This window comes from Acartia tonsa, chromosome 6, assembly GCF_053477335.1.
Source record: "Acartia tonsa isolate MP-2025a chromosome 6, ASM5347733v1, whole genome shotgun sequence".
In the NCBI taxonomy this organism is placed as follows: Eukaryota; Metazoa; Arthropoda; class Copepoda; order Calanoida; family Acartiidae; genus Acartia; species Acartia tonsa.
The window spans coordinates 47,487,007-47,508,573 of NC_137265.1; the positions used below are offsets into that span (position 1 = coordinate 47,487,007).

Sequence of the window (21,567 nt, forward strand, 5' to 3'; positions counted from 1 at the left end):
TTCTCAATTGCAAAATTATCAGAAATTAAGGGATGTTTAATCTAAAGTAAAACTTTTGGATCTACTGCAGTTCACGGTAAAATATTGCTGGTAACGAATATTGCCAAAAATCTATTAATTTAAAAAGCTTCTAGCTGCCAAACGGCTGAACTTACAGATCATAACCTCACACCATTTTAAGCGGTAAAAGAAGGCCTACAAATAATCTAGAATAGCCAAGATCCAAGGATGCACAGGGAAAGTTTCACTGAAGAAAAAACGCACAAAATAGGTCTTTTTCGCGCATTTCTCTGCACTGCAAGATAATTATGCATTATTGATTTATGGCTATTCCAGATTATTTGTAGGCCTTCTTATGCTTCTTAAAACAGTGTGCGGGCATGATCTGTACATTCAGCCGTTTGTCAGCTAGCAGCCTTTAAAATTCATAGATTTTTGGCAATATTCGTTACCAGCAATATTTTACCGTGAACTGCAGTATATCCAAACTTTTTTGTCGCCAATTTTTAAGGCAGGTAAAATTATTATTTTAGTTTGCAAATATTAAATAGTGTCCTTTTTAATTATTAGTTATTACATGAAATATTTTTTTCTAGTCCTATATTTCTGAAACGCTTAGAGCATTGTATCTTATTTCGTGTTTATGAGATGAAATCAGGAATATGTAATTTATAACAAAGGAATTAAATGGAAAGATACATGACAAGAAAATAATAAAAGAAGTTATGGAAGTTTTTTTAAAGTTTACTCTATGAAGTCCATTCCTTGTTATTCCTGCGGGGCTTGGGATTGTCTTGTATTAGGCCATGCACTGGGGTCAATTATAGATGCATTGCTTTGACCCCTTGAAACCCTTTTTAAAGATAGTAGCGCAGCTACTTTTAATAATTTGCCTTTTAATAGCTTTTATTTAATAGAAATATCATAAAGCTAAATATAGGGCAACTTCTTTAGTTTGAAAAATATTCCACCTGTTAAAAATAAACTAGCAAAGTTGCTTTTTTGCTATGTTATTGTTTGTTTGTTAATACTAATAATAACCGCATAATGTTGTAAAATATCAGATAAGTATTATGTAACAGTAATGATTTCTTACATTTTCCAAAAATATTTGTACAAAATGACATATTCTAACTAAAAAAGTTATAAATTGGGTCAGCTTGATTTTATTAAAAATTCTAAATAAAAAAATGACCCATCCTAACTAAAAACTAAATATCTACAAATATGGCCCAACCTAACCTTAATGTTGTGAGCTATAAGCTGATTTCATGGATTTCAAAAGTTTGAAAACTGTTCTGATGCATGATTCTCCCTCCACCCCTTCTGAGTTCACCCCCTTTGGTTAGTACTTTTTTCGGCCACCTAACAAAATATGAATCCAAGAGTTGATGCTGTAACGGATCGGACGTAATAGATAGCTTTTTAAAAACTATTAAAGCCCGCCTCGAGCGGTGTGGCGGCACTTCACGTTGGAATGGTAACGTTGTGGCTGAAGCGATCCAAGAGCGAAGCAACTCGTTCCCTTCGTTTGTACGTCTCCGCTAAGTTAAATAACGAATACTACACGCAAGTACCCACAGGGGATTTTATATGTTTCTGGATAATTAATCGCAGCTATGATTAGCTGCCCACAAATTGGAGTTGATACTCTACTAACAACTGCTTGTGCGGAACTGATGTATTTTCAATAGACAAGTATAGTTTACACAAAATTAATGAATACATATTATATCAATATACATATAGGAAAATTACAGAGAGTATTGAAGTATTGAGGGGGCGTTTCTGATCATACAGGGATGGCAAGGGATACACGTAGGTCTGCGTAGGATATATCAGCAGGCCGGAGTGTATGTTGAGTTTCCCGTTTAGTCACGTTCAGTTGTGCAGGGGAAATCTCCGTGATGCATTGAGGATGCCAAATCCCTGGATAACTGGAGCTCTCTTCTACAAAAGTACATAAGTTAGATATCGCCTAAAACCTACACGCGTAGATGATAGAAAGGTCAAATATACATATAAATGCGGAGCATTATATGTATATTGATTTCTTGGAAAAATATGGCCTCATATGAGATATCACAAGATTTTAACAGAATATAATAAGTACAAATGTTTCATAATTAAAACTCGGGATCCGTCATTTGCGGGCTTAAAAATTCAAATAAAAGAAAAATCAATAGAGAAAAATTAACGCTTTAAAATGGTACTAATTTCATAAAAATCTGTCCACTCGTTTAGGATCACGAAAATGCCATTCTGCTTATTTTACAAGTATCTCAAGTGAGACCCACTACATTTTCTCCCCTTTTTATCTGGCGAACAGACGTGCCAGATAACATAACGCTCAAATTGGCAAAGACAATAGACTGGTCGGCCAATATTACCTATTGCGATGTCATGGTATTAAGGTTGATAGCCTAGATGTTTTAGTCGCAGTGTTGTATGATGGCAAGGATGCAGGATCTAACATGATGGGCTGTATCTCTGTCATCTGGATCTTCGGGGTTGATGTCGTTGGTAATAGCGACGTTGTCTCTGCTGTTGTCGTAGGTTCTCGCCTCTCAGGTCTGGTATCGGCCTTCTTCTTTCTCATAAGCTTCTGGTAGGAATGCTTGTTATAAAGATAAAGGTGAGCGATTAAGGCGATGGCGGCTCCAGGTCCTACACGTAGAAATGTGAGGATGATGCATATCAGATCAGTAATAAATTTCAGCCCTAGGATGACCAGGCATGCGAATGCCATTAGGTCGCCATATTCATGGAGCCAGCTCTTGACGCTGCTCCACAAATCAAGTTTGCGTTCCATGTCCGGCACTAGGTTCTCAAGGGTATACAGGGGTAGGTTGTTGGTAGAAAGTTGGTTACAATTTCCGTCTCCAATGCATAGTCCGTAGGTGATCTCCTTCAGGCTAGCCTCAGTGTAGGAGGGGAAGGTGAGGGTGTGTAACCATTCAGCTCTCTCTCTTTCCGTGTAGATTCCTCCATGGCTGAAATCTGTCCAGTTAACTAGCGGGGTGTCGATGGTCATCTCCATGGGGGCCTGCGTCTTGATGATGGCGGGAGTCAGCTGAATCCAGCCTTCTTTAGACTTGACAGTTAGGGGGAAAGTTGCTGAACACGTTACCCTTGTAGAGTGCAACTTATAATGTTTAGTTGCAGCATCTGCATAACCATCAGGGTCCAAAGGTATATCCTGATAGCAGTTGATGTCGTCCTTGATCTTCTGAGTCCTCTTGGTGCATTGGAAGGTCATCAACAGGTCTCCCTTCAAGAGTCCGTAAGTCTGCTCATGCAGCAGTACTGGTTGGTCTGACTTTCCATGATAATGGGTTTCGCATATGGTCTTCCGTAGTGTTACATCTAGTTGGCTGAAGGTCTGGCGCATACTGTAGGCTAAATAATTTAAATGTACTGCAGCTTGAAGATTTACATCTATTTGTCCGGGGTCGATGGTGGCGAGTCTGCTGAGTTCGCTGGTCTTGCCCAGGTAGATGCCGTCGTGGTCCGTGGTGATGACATTAAAGGGGCAATGCATTAATTTCATTGCGCCTGTAGTGTTTAGTAAAACTTGCTGCTGGTGGTCCACTAGGTAGGTGTCCATGGTGGTGAGGGGGTTGATGGTGTTGACCATCTGTAGAGTGCAGGAGCTGTCGTTGATATTCCAGACGAATGTCGCGGCGCCAGTGATGCACTCCCCTTTATGATATGGACATGGTAGAGATAGATGATCCGTTTCACTCTCTACCTTGTTGTTGCTAACCAGAAAAGTTTCTTCTTTAAGTAGAATCTGGTACTCAGCTAACTTCAGGGTGTTGTAGTGGATGGTGTCGCCCATGCGGATGGTCTGCCCAATGCAGGTGATCTTGTCGTCTTCCATCTTCAGGGATCCGGCCAGGGTTGCCGAAACGTAGGTTGGGCGGTTAAGTTTCACTTTGATAGGGTCACCGTAGCCGGAAATTTGATATTCCTGCACCAGTGACATGCGGCGGCAGTTTTCTGCAGTAATTTCTTCGTGCCTCATAGTTTGGGGTACCTGTTGCAACTTGAGGTGGCCCCAAACTCCGCACTTGAAATGGTACAAGGATACCCTCACTTCGCAGGAGTATCCGTGTACCTTCGTCAGGGTTGGCCTCTGTAGAATTGTGTAGCGCTCCTTCACTGGAACTTCTTGTGTAGGTTCCTCTGCTCTGCAGATTGTTTCCTTGTTGAATTTCTTGATGGTGGAAGGGTTTGTGCAATCTACTATATCTATTGAATATGCCTTACTGGTTGGTGCTACCGAAGCCGTTAGCACCGCGATCAGTGGTAGGAAGATTATCGACATGATAAAATTCCACCTCGCGAGTCTCTAGGATCACCGCTTGACACACTCGTTGATTCTTGTTGAACTCCACTGCTTCGGTACTCAAGTTCCAGAAGACTGCTTGTATCTCGCCGGTGTAGTCGCTGTCCACTAATCCTGCCAGTAAAATTACTCCCTCCCGTTCTATGCTTGAACGGCCAAAGAGTTTAAGAAAATATCCGGGGGGTACACGGGTGTGTAGCTTGAGAGGGACGCAAGTCTGTTGCCCAGGGGGAAGGATTGTGTGGGCGGGGCAGTATATGTCATGGCCCGCACTCTCTTTCGTACCCTTGTACGGCAGCTTTGCTCCGCGTTTGACGGGGATTCTGATTGTCCGCGCAAGTGTAGCCACTGCAGGCGGGTCCATATCCTCGTCCGAGCTGTCTAACACCTCTTTGCTCTCCTCCACTTGCTGTTGCCAAAGTGTCCCACTCCTCTGCTTCTTTCCTCCGGATTTAACCCTCTCCCCTTTTTCGGGTGAGTCCGTGGACGGCTCTTCATTGTCGCTCAGAGCGCGCTTCTCTACCCGGGGTGCGGAAGGGTATGTGTACGTAGCTCGCTCGCGCTCTCTATCTCGGCGCGGTGTCTGCGGGGGCGAGCTTCTTCTCGGGCTTCTCTCTCTATCGGGGGTTCGCTTGGCATCTCTCCGTTGAGTGCCCGAACCGGACGGTTCGCAAGATTGATCTCTCTCCCTCCCTCTCTTCTCACTCTGCTCTCTGCGCGGTGTGCGCTGCATCGCTGGTGATCTGGGCGGTGGTGTATCCGGTAGGGGAAGGTTGAGGGGGTCAATGTTGGGCGGTGGTGGTGGTGCTCCTCCCGGTCTATTGGGGGGTCCTCCCTCATCATCGCTGTCATCCCCATTTGAGAAATCAACTCTTGGATTAGGCGGCTTCGCCTGCCTTTCTGGATTCAAGGGAATTTGCTCCCCTGCCTCATCTCCGTCTTCTTCAAATGGTTCTGGGGGAGAAGTTGGGTCTCCATCTGTCATTGCTGGGGGGTAATATGGTTTTAACCGACCAACATGCACAACCAAGTCCTCCTTTTCTCCCGCTGGTATTGTCTGAATCTTGTATAAAACGTCGGCACACTTCTCGGTAATTAAGTATGGTCCACTCCAATGTTTGGTCATCTTCTTCTTCGCTTTACCATGATTGGGTGCCAAATAAAAAACCTTGTCGCCTACTCGAAATTCGCGACTGCCGTGATACTGCAAAGCATTTCTTCGAATGGTGCTTGCTTGACTCTTCGCCATGGCTTCATACATGGTCGTGTATCTGTCCAATAAATTTCTCACGGCTGTGGGAATATCCTTGTCATCGTCAGGGTTTGGTAACCGCAAAATCAAATCCGCGGGTAGAGTAGCCTCTCTACCCTGGAAGGCAAGAAAGGGGGTCACGCCGGTGCTGCTGTGGATCCTCGTGTTGTACGCCAGGACAACTCCAGGTAAATACTCTGGCCATAGAGTCTCCCGTCCTTGGATCACGGTTCTCAGCGTCTCTTCCATGGTCCGGTGCCACCTCTCTATAAGGTTGCTCTGGGGGTTCGCCACGGGGCCTAGCTCGTGCTTGACACCGAGCTTCTGCAAGAGTTTCTTCATGATGGTGTTGCAGAACTCTTTGCCCTGATCACTGTGGAATGCCTGCGGGCATCCAAAGGTACAAATGAACTTGTCCATAATCGTCGTGGCGACCTCGTCGGCGGTCTTCTGTCTCAAGGGGTACGCCTGAACGAAGCGTGACCATCCGTCCTGTAGTGTCAGGATAAAATTGTATCCTTCTGTAGTTGTGTCGAACTTGCCTACCACATCCATATAAATTGTCTGGAGCGGGTACCCGTTTTGGATGGGTACGTGCGCTCCTATCTTGATGTTGGCCTTGATGTTCTTCTGGACGCAGTCATGACAGACGGCAATCCTCAGGCGGATGTCTGCTTGATGTCCCACATAATAGAAATTCCTCAAAAACTTCGATATGGTGGAGTGCATGCCAAAATGCGCTCCGGTGGTAGTTCTGTGGCAGTGAGTGAACACCTCTTCTCTCAGGGATAAAGGGACCATGATTCTGCGTCGCTTCCCGGTGAAGGTGTTGATCTCCTGCTCAATGACTCCATCTTCTGCAATGCGCAGAGTGTCGAAAATCTCAGCCAGCCGGTGCACGTCCCTACTCTCTCCACGCAGGGTTGCCTTGTCTGGTGCACGCCGGTCAACGCCAATCCATCTACGAACCTTCTCCAAAATAGGGTCGTCTAACTGATGCCGGTACACTCTATCTCTGTACCGTTCTCGGCGGTCAGGAAGCTCGTCAGCAGGATCATCCACAGCTCCGACGTACTCTTCCTGCTCAGCCTCTTCCTCGGCTGTGGGGTCTGGCATGTCAGCATCGGTACGCCGGCTTAACGCGTCGGCGTTGGTATTGAGTCTCCCCGGCCGATGAACCACACGGAATTCATAACCAGCCAGCTCCTCAGTCCACCTGGCCATCATACCAGTGTTCTTCTTCAGTGACTTCAACTGCTTGAGGGCGCTGTTATCCGTATTAATTTGGAACGGCTTGAAGCTCAGAATTGTCCGAAACTTTCTGATGCCATAAATAACTGCGGAGGCTTCTCCTTTCCATGAGGGATATCTCTGCTCCGCGCCAGTCGTCTTACGTCCCATGGCGGCGATCAACCTTTCGGCGCCATTCTGAACCTGACTCAGGATCGCACTGATTGCTCTTCCGGAGTAGTCGGTGGTCAGTTGAAATGGGGTATCCGCTTCAAAATCAGGCACAGCGCGGATGGGGGCATTCTGGAACTTGTCCTTCAACTGCTGGAACTGCTCCTCCATCCCTGGGGTCCACTCTAGCTTCGTGGCTTTCTTCTGGGCATTCATCTCACACGTCAAGTCGGCGTACTCCGGTATGAAGGTCCGGTAGTACCCGTAAAAACCAAGGACACTATTCAACTCGGCGACGGTTGAGGGCGGCGGCCAGTTCTTGATACGCTCCACATACTCTGGCACCATACCGATACCCTCGTGACTTAGCATGTGGCCAAGATACTGGATCTTCTTCTGGAACAGCCTGCTCTTCTTAGCCTTCAGCTTGATTCCAGCCTTGCGGTGGGCCTCAAAAACCTGTCGCATCTGTGGTACATGATCCGCAACTCTCAGGTTGTATGATATTACATCATCGAGGTAGCATTGCGCTACCTCGCTTCCCAGCGGGTTCATTGCGGTGCTGATGAATCTGCTGTATACCGCTGGTGCTGTGCTGATGCCGAAGGGCATGCGGCGGAATTGCCACAAACCCGTTGGCGTGGCAAAAGCCGTCAGCTCCCTGGATGCTGGATCGATGGAGATGTTGAAGTAGGCGGCTGTGGCATCTAACGTTGAATACACACGATGTCCTCCTGCGCGGTCCAATAGGGTCTGTATCCTCGGCAGCGGGTAACTATCTTGCTCTAAGCAACTGTTTAACCTGCGGAAGTCCACTGCCCATCTGATCTTTCCATCCTTCTTGCGCACGGGAACAAGGGGGCTCGCCCATGGCGATGAACTCGGCTCGATCACTCCTTGGTTGAGCCAGTCGGCCATCTGTGCCTCCAGATCCTTCAACATCTTAGGGTTCAGTTCCCTGTACCTCTGCCTGATGGGCTCCGTCCCTGGCTTGAGCTTCAACTTCATGGTTACCAGGTCTGTGTGCCCAGGGGCCTCTCGACTGAATATGTCTCTGTATTCATAAATGAGCTCCTTGACTTGCTTCTTGACGTCGGGGTGCTCGTTCAGTAGTTCGTTGTCCTCCATCTCCAGGTCCTCCCAGACTTCCTTGAACGTGGGGTTCTCCATCTGCTCCTTCGTCATGGGCTTGGTGGCGTCGCTCGTCTTGTTCTCGGACATTGACTGAATAACTTCATGGGGCTCTCTCAACACCAAGCTTTCGGTGTTGATCACCATACTGCTGTCCTCACAAATCTCGGCGGTGAACACACACCCGGCCGATGCAATGCACGGCGCCTCCTGCAAGTTGACGACAGGGATGCGGACTATCCCATTTTGCTGGGCTCTGTATACTCCTTCCAACACACGCACTGGACTATCATCTAAAACGGTCTCTTCTACCATGACAATCGCTTGCGGTCGGAGTTCTCGGCTAGGAAGAAAATTAACGACAGACACTGACTCTGGCGCGAGAATCCTAGTCGCTTGGACGGACAAACGGACAGGACGCGGCCGCTTACCTACTGCGACGGTTTTCAAACGAACGGCCGGCCCGTGGGAATTACGAAGCGGTCCCTTGACATTACGTGTCCAAACGTTTTTGCGCTCAAAATCTGCTTTTGCTTTGTGCTTAAAAGAAAGTTGCGCAACATATGATTCGACGGAATCCGGTTTAAGTGCTAAAAACTCACGTGAATGGTGCACATTACCATTCGCAAAATTATCTTCTGCTTTACATAAATCTTTAAAAGTGGGCGTACAAACATTTACAGCATTACTATAGCTACTTATTTCGGCATTCAGCTCCTCGAAGGCTCGTAATGAAACACTTATCTGAGGGTTGGGGGGCGAGTGCTCCCCCGGCGGTTTTCCAGACCGCTCTTCGTCTTCTGAGGTACTTGGAACCTCGTAGTCGATGGACTGCACAAGCGGGACTCTCGTCTGCTTCACGACCAACGCCGCCTGCACCGGTGATGAGTAATCTAGAACTCCACGAATCTCCTCGACCCACTTGCACCCAAGATTGATGGGGGTGCGAAGCTCAGGTATAACCAAGGCCTCTCGAATGTAGCTAGGACAGTCATCTCCCAAGATGACGCTGATGTTGTACACACGGCCGATGACGTCCATATCGCCGCCATTCGCCGCTGTTCCCACTGATAACTCGCAAGGAACGATCGGCAACTGTAGTTTCCGGGCTAACTCCTCATTTACGGCGACTCCTTCGTGCAACTTGTTACCGGTATCGATGAGACCATAGGTCCGCACAGTCGGTCCATTTGCACGCAGGCTGATCTTAACCATGGCCCGGGCGCCTCTCCGTCCTTGCATCTGATTGAGGGTGGTAGGGTCTACAGCTGCTGAGGGACTCCGACCTACCGACGGGAGCCCTCTCTCACATTTTTTGAAGTCTTGCTTCTGTGGCCAACTGCTTCCAAACAGTTGACATCTCCGTAGAACTGCGCCTGGTCATCATCTCCTACGCCACTGTCCGCGTCTCCAGGTTCGTTGGTACGCATCTCTCGCACGGCGTGCCGGCCACGATCTTGATATTGTCGGCCGCGTCCGCCGCTGTTGGCGTTCTTCTCCTGGTTCCTCTTGCGCACGTTCGCCAGCTTGTCCTCAGGAATAGTACACGTCTTCTGCCAATGGCCAGGCGTGCCACACCTCCGACAGTTGCCTTTCGGTTTGTCTTTGGTGGCACCGCCCGTACCCTTACTCGCTTGCTGTTTCTTCTTAGGGCAATTACGCGAATAATGGCCTGTCTGGTTACAATTGTAGCACTTGACGCTACTAGTTCCATCTCCGACAGCGTTGACCTCCATATCCTCGGTGCCGTCGTTGCGATAGATGACACGGTTGGACGTGGCGAGGCCATCCATGGAGGTATCTTCAGCATCTCCATGGTGAATAAGTTGGCGCTGTGTGGCAATCTCGTTCATAATGACATTCCGTAGGACACCCATGCTGGTAATACTAGGTAGCTGACAGAAAACTCTTTTTCGTACCTCTCGATGGCGTAAACCAAGGGTTACCTCTTTCCGGAATTGGCCTGGATCACGGTTGTCTGGGGAGTAGGCCTTCAACCACATCTGCTCTTTCTTGGCAAGGTACGTCTGCGGAATCTCGTTCTTGCCCTGTGACAACTGCTTATACGCGTCCTTGTTGATGTCTGAATCTGATGGTGCTAGGAATATGGCATCCAGCCTATCCATTACCTGCTCAAGGGTGAGCGCATCTTGGTTGTCAGCAACTTCTCGGGCCATCTGGAACGCTTCTCCGTCGAGACTCATGATGTATTGGCCTTTCCTGCCCTCTTGATCCGATGGGTGATGACGGGCAATTCTAAACGCATTGGCCATCTTTGTCTTGTGGCCGTCCCAATCTTCTCCGGCTCGGTTGCAAAACCGGGGAAAATTCTGCTTGTTAAGCTTCCGGCGCTGGTTTTCCAACCAGGTATTGCCTAGCGCAATGAGCTGAGCGTTCTCATTCGGCGCTCCTTCTGCCTGTGCCTCTTGAATAGCACGCTGCAAATTCAACTGCTCTAGATCAGCGGCCTGTTGAGCTTGCGCCATCTTTGAAACTTAACGAAATTTCTTCAAAATTTAAGGAAAATTTTACCAAGTTGATGTCCCAGACGTCAGAATGGTCCCACACTGGTCTCCAAACACAGGGATCTTCGTCCTTTCTGATCTCAGTTCTCATAAAACTCGTCTGGATGTACACAATCGTCCGAAATTACCGTAGTTCCTCTGGGTAATTTCCTCGTAAATCTCCTGTTGAGCACTGCGGTTTATCCAAGCACAGCTGTCACCAGTTTGACTGTAACGGATCGGACGTAATAGATAGCTTTTTAAAAACTATTAAAGCCCGCCTCGAGCGGTGTGGCGGCACTTCACGTTGGAATGGTAACGTTGTGGCTGAAGCGATCCAAGAGCGAAGCAACTCGTTCCCTTCGTTTGTACGTCTCCGCTAAGTTAAATAACGAATACTACACGCAAGTACCCACAGGGGATTTTATATGTTTCTGGATAATTAATCGCAGCTATGATTAGCTGCCCACAAATTGGAGTTGATACTCTACTAACAACTGCTTGTGCGGAACTGATGTATTTTCAATAGACAAGTATAGTTTACACAAAATTAATGAATACATATTATATCAATATACATATAGGAAAATTACAGAGAGTATTGAAGTATTGAGGGGGCGTTTCTGATCATACAGGGATGGCAAGGGATACACGTAGGTCTGCGTAGGATATATCAGCAGGCCGGAGTGTATGTTGAGTTTCCCGTTTAGTCACGTTCAGTTGTGCAGGGGAAATCTCCGTGATGCATTGAGGATGCCAAATCCCTGGATAACTGGAGCTCTCTTCTACAAAAGTACATAAGTTAGATATCGCCTAAAACCTACACGCGTAGATGATAGAAAGGTCAAATATACATATAAATGCGGAGCATTATATGTATATTGATTTCTTGGAAAAATATGGCCTCATATGAGATATCACAAGATTTTAACAGAATATAATAAGTACAAATGTTTCATAATTAAAACTCGGGATCCGTCATTTGCGGGCTTAAAAATTCAAATAAAAGAAAAATCAATAGAGAAAAATTAACGCTTTAAAATGGTACTAATTTCATAAAAATCTGTCCACTCGTTTAGGATCACGAAAATGCCATTCTGCTTATTTTACAAGTATCTCAAGTGAGACCCACTACAGATGCCAAAGGTGCTTTTAGGCTAGATTTAAGTTACATTTTTTGCAATACATTTTATTTGCCAGTTAATTAAATTAGTTAATTATCGCATCTGATTATGGACAGCTTTCCGCGGATATTAAAATGAAAAACAGCAAATGTGGCATTTATTTTATTAATTTTAATTTTAACATTCAATTGTCTGCTACGATGCTATACATGATTTTTCAGCATGGCTGAGAATCGGTTCCAATCCAGCGGATAATAATCGGTTTCTAAACCAAACTGGATAAAAAAACAGTACGGCATCTTGTTGTAATTGTTAGGAACTTAGAAATGATTAGAATGTTAAATATTTGGTTATAAGACATACAGGCTATTCATAGAAAATAAAATCAATCATAAAAATGGATAATATAATGCCAGGTATTTCTGAGGAGGTGGCCTAAAAGTTGATTGAATGCATGTGAGGGCTTTTTCATTAGTTACGGAGGGGTGAAGCGTTAACAAAATCTTTCTAAACATGATTCACCCATCAGGGCAGGGATAGTTCTTCTCAGACTAAAATATATTTCCTTTCAATAAAACACTTCATTGTGTCTAAATAATGATTATTTTATTACTTTTTGAAAAGTTTTAGAAAAAAAAGTTTATTTAGTGTTGAAGCTTTTTGTTGAGTACAATGTAGTTTTTTTTTGCAATAGGGGTTAAACTCATTTAATGCTAGTTTTTTGATACTCAAACTATCTTGCAGATTTTTAGCAGCAAATCTACTGTATAATTTAATCCTTTTTTTTTCTGTCAGGGATAAAGGAATAGGACATTGGACGGTTTAAAAACATTTCCTCCTATTGTCCTCTCCCTCAAATAAAAAATTTAAAATTGTAGTTTTGATTGGCGGAAAAGTTTGACACCCAATGAATGCAAACGTTCTTGTTTAAATGTTAGATATGAGCTTTGAATGGTAATGGCTTCTGTGTCTGCTTTTGTGTTCTTCAGGGAAGGGAAGGACAATGGGAGTTAAATACTCACCTAAATCTTACTCTTGCAAGAACTCAGGGATCTAAAGGGATAAGACAATGACAGATAAATTGATAGAGGTTGAAACATCAAAATTCAATTTAAGTCCCCAAAGTTATTAAGCCAATGAATAAGAAAACATTATTTTAAAATTTTAGGGACTTTGACAATAAACAGCCCAATGTCCCCTTCCTCCATGTAGAACCTACAAACAAAATAAAATTATTCTTAGGGCTGTTTTATTTTCCATAGTCCTCTCCCCGTATCCCTGGTTGATTATTAAATGAACATACACAGTACGTACAGAGCTGCAGGCATAACAAATAGGTATTATCGAAACAAAGATGACCGAATACATAAAATTAGAGCTGAAATTTTGAACGAAGTTTTACCAGAGAGAGAAAGAGAGGGACACTAGGCTGTTTATTACGCTAGTCCCCAAAGTTTTAAAACGTTTTCTCATTCGATGGCTTATCAACTTTGGGGACTTGAGTGAATTTTGTTTGGTTGATTCATTAAGTTGAGTGACCAAACGTTTCAATCTTAAATTTTTATCTACTGAAGAAGTGATTTTGTTTATTATTATTGGGGATGTACATCAATTTATCGGCCATTGTCTAATCCCTTTAGATCCCTAGATTTTTACACTTCTAGACTAGCATTGCTTTTTAAAAAACAGCTTTTTATTGGTTAACAAAATATAAGAAAGATTTTTTAGCATTCCTAACTGTAATAGGAATCACCAATTTTAATTTACTGTTATATAGACGTACGTCGTACATATGCAAAATATAGAATAGCATAGCTTTATGAAAGGGCTTAATGAAAAATACTTATGTTTTGAGTGTAGTGCCAAATTGTATTTAAGCATCCAAAAGCCTAAATACGATTGCTTCATGGTCAAACTTAGATTAAACGCTTAATAGTCATATATTTCATGGCTACTCTATAATTATCTTTGACCATGAGGCATCTTTTTTAGTTGCGAAATTTTTTTCTCAAAAATTTCTTGATTTTCATGAATTTTTGCTAATTCTTTCTCTTTTTATGACAACTAAACATTGGCCATGTTAATTACTTTGTTGTCAAACCATGAGTCTTTTTGCTTTGCTTTGTTGTCATTCTTGTTAGTGAGAATAAAATAATTTTTGATCAAATGAACTCTTCAAACTCAATAATTTATTTCATGTCATTTGTCATTGCCCTACGGGGCTTCCTAACAAGAACCTAACCTTATTCTGTTTAGGCCGGACCTGTTGGACTGGAGACAGGTGGAGAGAAGATCAGTCAGGGAGAGGATAGAGCTTGCCTTCCACATCATGGAGAGGGAATACGGGGTCACTAGACTACTTGATCCAGAAGGTTAGTTGTACTCTTTGCATTGTTAACTAAATAAAAGTGGTGCTAGACTTTTATGTATTTATTGTAAAGGGAAAGGGAATGAGGGGTCACTAGACTACTTGATCCTCATTGTGTTAATTTGATAAGAGACTCTTTGCATTAATACCAAAAGATAAGGGGTGCTTGACTTCTTGGTATTTATTGTACTCTTTGCATTAATGCATTAATTGAAAGACTTTTGGAAACAATTGAAACAATGTAGACAAATTAAGATTATTATTATTATTTAAATTATAAGAGTTATGATAACAAGTCAAAACTATTCCATTGAATGAAATAATAACTTATTATTAATATGTTATCACGTTATTAATGGGCACAAAATCTCCTACCATTTAATAATAGTCCACTTAGATCTGCCCATACATATTTATCCTCTATTATTAAGCATCGGAATATCCAGCTACAGGGCAGATATTTTAGGCAGATAAGTTGTATGTAAATGTTATAAATAATGCATCAAGTGAAATCCGTGCAGTTTATAAGATTTTAAAGGACACTCATATAAATATTTTTTGTTAATTATTTACACTTATTGACATACAATATCAATAGTCAATCAAATTTGTCTGTTTATTGTTCAAACTTAATTTTAATGATTTTTTTTTTTGGGGGGGGGGGGGCTCTACCCCTACGGGAAACAATCCATGCGAGTCTAACCTTTAATAAACCTAACCTAAACTAAAATAAGCACAAAAAATGGTTATATCAAAAATGCATTTGTGGTCCAAATGAAAAATGAGGGAAACAAAATAATATTTCATACCAAAGACTCTCCCTTGATGAAGCAGTTCACCGAAATGCAGCAAAGATTTGCATTTGATAGCCGTCACTTCAGGCTTAACCATAGCACACACACACACGCACAGACATACACACACACATACATACATATTCATATAAGTATTTCATACATTTTTATCAGAAATTAAACTTTCTCAGTCTAATGAAAATAGGAGGGGGGAAGGATGTTGAATTTCATCTGATAAGAATACTATTTGGTCTTTAGTTTTAAGTCTATTTTAATGGTATATCGCTTGTTTATTTACATTATTTTGTTGTAACTACCATCAACTTAAAATAAGGAACCCTAATTTTGACCTGTGAAAAATATTCTTACCTTAAATATCCCTTCCAAGTAAAAAAAGTAAACCTTATAAACTGTTTTTAAAAGGGTTGAAGGCTGCATAGAGAAAATAGGGAAGTACAATTTATTCATAATATCAAAAAGTGCATCAAAATTTAAAAGGGGTCAAGCCCTGGATTATCTTATGCCTAAGGTTATTGAGGGGATTTTTATCCCAAGAAAAATCATAATGCTTAAATATTTTCTTACTCAAGTTTTTTTTTGTTCATTTACATGCATTTCTCGATGTATCATTTCTGAAAATGTGTGACCGGCAGAAATACAAAATAGGTTTTCAAAAAATGTAAAGATGTTTTTATTTTATTTCCAAGAAAATCACGAAACCTTTGGCGCCATTAGTTGATAAATCCACCGCAAGGAGCGCAGGAAGCGCGCGCAAAATTACTGGTGATCTAAACGCCATCTTAACTTTACATCATCGAGGATTTTTTTCACATCTGTTCCGAAATTTCTTTATATTTTCCTTATTTTTACACAAAATAAATAAAATATTTTTCAAATAAAATAGTTTTTAGATAATGAAATATAATTTTGTTAAACAGTTTTACGGTATTTTGAAAATTAGGCTTACTTTTGAATAGGGAAAGAAACATATGGTTGAATTGGCAAAATTTGTGTTAATTCACTGGGCAACAAGTTAACACATATAGACCAACACACACACACACACACACATTGTTTTAACAAGCTTGTCTTACATGTGTAAGAATTAACGACCTTTTGGAAAATAAGCCTAAAATCCTTATTTATTGTTGGTATTAATAAGAGTATGGAGAAATTCTTTGTCACATGGACAGATGCAACTAAATAAATTGGGCTTCCTACTCAAAAGTTTTAAGTGAACTCAATTTAGTGGTGGCTGCGTCCGTTCGTCCGTCCTTCCGTCCGAAATTCACTAACAGTAACTTTATGTTTAGATGTTGATACCCCCGAACCAGACGAGAAGTCTATAATAACCTACGTATCCCAGCTCTATGATGTGTTCCCCGAGCCGCCCCCCGGCCACCCCCTGTTTGACGGAGAGGTGCAGAAGAAGCTGAAAGGGCTGCAGGAGCTCGCCAGCCAGCTGCACCAATGGATTAGAGAAAATACTACAAAAATGCAGGTATGCATATCCATCTTGTCATACTAGGAAATTAAAGATTTATACAAGAATACTTTTTTCCTTCTTGTATAACATTGTATTACAGGCAATTTTTCACGAATATTAAAATTCGAATACTATGGGATAAAAAAACTGGTTTAAATATTATATTATTTCATTTTAATGTCCGAGGAAAGCTGTCAATAATGCGTTGCGCTAAATAACTATTCGATGTCGACTCAATAACATAAAATGATTTATATTGATTTTAGATTAAAGTTGTTTTAGCTAAAAAATTATCAACATTTAATTTTTCAAATCATAAGATTCATTTCAATATTGTGTCAAAAACTAAGAACTTCTGCTAAAAAAAAAAACATTATGCACTACAGTATAACGCTATTTTGATAATTATGTTAAAAGTTAGAATGCTATATCTATCCTCATATCATTTGAATTAACCAATCACCCTTATGTTTTTATCTATTTAGGACCGAAACTTTCCAAATTCTTTGAGTGAAATGAAACGACTAGCAGAACTATCCACAAGATTCAGATCAGAAGAAATACCCCCCAGGTAAAGTTTTACGTTCCAGCCAGTTTTCCTGGGATGTGGTAGCAGGTTCGAGTCTCTCTCTTAGACATAACATATGAAGGATATATATTAGTAGAGTAGAGGAAATGCCTTGTTCTATAAAAAGGCGCAACTAAATACCATGTAAATCTAAGCCTTAATCACAAAGGTTAAGCTATTAAATTGTTTTTATTCTATTTATTATCACGAAACCTTACTGTACAAATTTTTCTTCCCACATAAAAATTCTTTCCTTCTATTAAAATACATCTTATTGATGATTTCATTCTTAAATACATAAAAATATATCTTTTAAATTCACGCAACCTCGTAATATAAGGAATAGTAACAAAGCTACTTTATAATAGGGTATGTTTACATGCCCGTCTGTTAGTTTTTGTTTCCGTCAAACTCTATTAACAAAAAATATATAAATTCTAAAACCAAAAAAAACTACTTTGAGTTCATATCTAGGTTCATTCTGCCAGTCATTTACAAAACAACTTTTATTTAGACAAAAGGAGAAGGACCGAATATTCTCCATGTTCCGTGAGCTGGAGTCCCAGATGAAGCAGGCAAACTTCGACATGGACCGTGAACTGTACCCAGAGAGCTTAGAGAGGTCATGGTCACATCTCATCATGCTTTATAAGGTCAGTTGTAGCGCTGCTACGCTCTTTTCGAACTTTTTTTAAGTTCTAGCAAGCCAAAGCCTCCAACCACTATAGCCCCTCTATAGCCTAAACTTTTATACCCATTAATTCTAAGAATCCTATGGGACGAAACAATGCACACATCCAATTATGATCAACGAAATACCCCTTCCGGCGATTGAAATTGGCTGAAAATATTGAAACTTGTGCGTTAATACCATCTAATCAAGACTAAACTGAAGTCCCCATAGTTTTTAAGCCAACGATATAAGAACTTCTTTTAATGGTTTATTTGCCTAAATTATTTCCTGATTTTAACTTCAACAATGTGTAAAAAATTATTAATTACTACAAAAACCAATACAAAAACAAAGTTATTGAAATGAAAATTCAATACAAGAAAAGGAAAAAAAACATGTTGACTTGTTGAGTTAAAATGATAAGAAATTACTTAGGAATTCTAAAAAGCAAAATTGGTTTTGAGGATTTTTGAATATCAATAATATTACAGTAGATTATGAACCCTATGTCATGTGTTAAAGTTATGTTAAACTTGTCGTAATGAATTGAAACCTCGTGTTAGGGCGGGGTAAAAATATGCAGCACATGTGGGCCTTTCACAATGGTATATAATTGGACAAAATATAAATTATTTGTATTCAACTTTTCTGCCAAAAGACGGAAGATGAAATATTTCAAAGAAATATAATTCTTATTATATGAAATACTAGCGGCTACGCTCCTAGAGGCCTCTAGTGGCACTTTATATGTTATTTTTATATTTGACGTTTATGTTTGCGTTGAACTCTTCTAAAATCAAGAACGTAAAAAAATTTAGATTTTTTGTGATTTCTCTTGGGAGGGTGGTTGTACCCTCCCCCACAATAGTTAAAAACCTTCCCGGGACATATGAGAATCTACCCTATTAAGGAGAACCCGATCGGTTCAGCGATTAGCGAGATCCTTCGGTACACACAAACAAACAAACTGACAAACATCTTGTTACTTTAGTATAAGGATTTAATTAGTTATTTTAATTTTTTGTATGATATGAATTTTAAATTTCCAATTTGCAAGATTTTAGCCCACTTTGCCCAAAGTTGACATGCGTAGGCGGGCAAACCAGACAGGTTGGGGGGAGAGAAGGACAATGGGGAAAAAACTATTGAAAGGGGAAGGAAAAATGAATTGGAGCAATTTTACTACAGCCCACACCCTGTAACTTAGGAACATAGTGACAACCAGGGAGGGAGGGGACATTGGACTGAATGATACACTGGTACCCAAAGTTTTACAAATACATTCAATTCGTTGGCTTAAAAACATTGGATAGGTACTTTTCAAACTAGTGAAAACTAACAGTTGCTAAGAATTTTAACCACACAGAAATCTTGTTTATCATCATTGGGGATGTACATCAATTCATCGTCCATCAATTAATCGTCCATCAATTCATCGTCTTTTCCCTTAAGATCCCTGTATACAACCCTCTTTGCACACACAAACACACACACACAATCGTGCATTCTAGAGTGTTGAAACCAAAATTATTGTCTTTTAATGGAACTAGGGTGTTTTTTTGGGAGGGAGGCGCTTTAATCAGGGTCAATTTTTGACACAAGCCCACACAAGGTTCTAAGAAAAGGGTGGGGAGCCTAAAAAGTATTTTGGGGCGTTTTTATGATATTTATACAATACAGACTTTACTGCTACATTTATGAAAATTTTAATGGTTCTTAAAATATAATTTAGTTAAAATTGTTTGTATTTCTGCTTTTTTTCCTAATTTATATTACCCTTCTTTTCTTATTTTATTTTCAAAATAATGTAAAAATTAATTTAAATTCCTAACCTACCCTTCTAATTTTTGTTACTTTGACATTAGCATATCATTTAAAAGAGTTAGGGGGGATTTAATGTTGCCCTTTATATGTTCTAATAAGATTGCAAAGTTTTCTTCTTGCAATCATTGCATGAAGACATTCTACGATGAATTGATATACATTATACATCCCCAGTGATGATATCCAATAAACTTTTTTTTACAACCAAATTAGGTTTCATGTTTATAAAACTTTGGGTACATGTGTAATTTACAGTTCAATGCATCCCCCCTCCCTGTACAAAACAATATATTTTTATAGCGCAGCAATCTTTAATTAATATCATATCTTAGGAACGCGAGCAGGCTATCCAGGACGAGATAGCGCGGCTGGAGAAACTGCAGAGGCTGGCAGATAAGATCCAGAAGGAGGCCAGTGTCACAGACAACAAGCTGGACGATATCGAGGCTTGGATTGAGGAAGAGGTATGTGTTCATATTTATAGACTTGAGATACAACCATTTAAAATAACTTATACTATTGCTATATTTCTAAAATACAAAGTTGAACGGTGTCCGTCCGTCTGTCTGAAGCTGAAGATCTCAGAAACCACTAAACCTATTGGGCTCTACTTTTCAGGGAATCTAGATACTGGTCCTGCGGTGATTTTCAGCTATTTTGTTAAGGAAAAGTCATAGGGAGAATTCCATTCCTTATATTTTTATGATGCTGTTGATATACTCAAATCATCTACCCCAATATATGGCTTAGGGGCAAACGGACAAACGGGCATCGTTCTACTTTGCATTAAAGATTGCAGAACCGACAACTTAAAGTTCATTTCCTAGCTCAATTAAAAATTTGTTTTGCTGGAGAATTAATTAAGTTGGGCGTTAACAGCATAATAAAGACAAAAATATTCAATCATTACGAGTCATAATTAATCATAACAATACCATTTTTCTATGGATGAAGAGTAAGTAAAAGAACACTCGAAAAAGGGGGAGGTAGGTTGTGCTAAAATTCCGTAAAGGTGTGAGTTTTAAGGCTTAAAAACAGTAGTATAACGATAATATTCACTAAATATGTGTATTCCTTATTGAAAAGAACCATAGACAAAGTTTAGTTTTTTTTTAAAGTTTACATAAATTTTATCGTTCTACTACTGATTTTAAGCCTTAAAACTCACACCTTTACGGAATTTTAGCACAATCTACCTCTCCTTTTGAATTAAAGTACTCATATTTTTTTTTATTAAAACTACTGTGATTGTAACTTTTCCACCATTAAAAAGCTATATTGTATGTCTTTTTTAATGGTCAATTTATCCATCGTTTGAGCCAGCGATTTTTTGAACGTGCTATATATGAAACCATGTTTAAAATTTATTAGTTGAAATAGGCGCCGCAGGGCTTACTTGGTGTGCCTAACTAGCGATAGTTAGTCACTCAAGACAGCCGCGGGGCGCCCTTAATTCCGCAAGTGGTCACATTTAAAAAAATCTGCCAATATTTCACATTAGCAAAAAATAATATGTCATGCGATTGGAACAAAAGGGAATGTACATTGAATGCAATTTGATTAGTATGCTGTTATGATGATTTGCTTCTTTTTGCGGAATCGAAGACACACTGACAGCCGTTACTAGCCGCTAGCGTTTTAACCATATATGTTAATAACAAAGATACTTTAGAGAGATGGGCAAAAATCAACCTCAATTTGACTTCATTCATTTACTTTTTAAATTAAATCCTTAACCTTATAATAAAGTAAAAGGATCTCCACCCTCCCTGGAGAAATCGCTATAATCAAGAAAAATCTAACGAACCCCATCTATCGGCCGAAAAAATTACTTTTTGTAAACAGCTGATCATAGATTGAATACAATTTTTTTCTCGTATTTATTCGAATCCTGTGGATAGGAACCGGTTCTCATCCATACGAAAAAACTTTCTAGCATCGAATAAAATCCAGCTTTCTACGAATATAAAAATGTACAATCATGAGATTAAAACCAGTTTTTTAGCCCCGAGATGCCGAAGGCGGAAAGCTGTTTATAATACGATGCGAGAAATAATTATACATGCATTTAGAGGCCTTTATTTTATATTT

At 40.7% G+C, this 21,567-nt stretch overlaps 1 protein-coding gene across 50 annotated transcripts in view; it reads left to right on the forward strand.

The window, feature by feature from the left end:
* Nucleotides 1–21,567, forward strand: part of shot (dystonin-like protein short stop) — a 347,219-nt gene that overhangs the window by 243,317 nt on the left and 82,335 nt on the right. For all 50 annotated transcript variants that reach the window (XM_080165108.1, XM_080165115.1, XM_080165136.1 and 47 more), the window contains 5 exons: nucleotides 14,020–14,135; nucleotides 16,239–16,426; nucleotides 16,897–16,982; nucleotides 17,494–17,632; nucleotides 19,809–19,940. In XM_080165108.1, coding sequence (XP_080021234.1) covers nucleotides 14,020–14,135; nucleotides 16,239–16,426; nucleotides 16,897–16,982; nucleotides 17,494–17,632; nucleotides 19,809–19,940 — 661 coding nt within the window. The remainder of the gene's footprint in view (nucleotides 1–14,019; nucleotides 14,136–16,238; nucleotides 16,427–16,896; nucleotides 16,983–17,493; nucleotides 17,633–19,808; nucleotides 19,941–21,567) is intronic.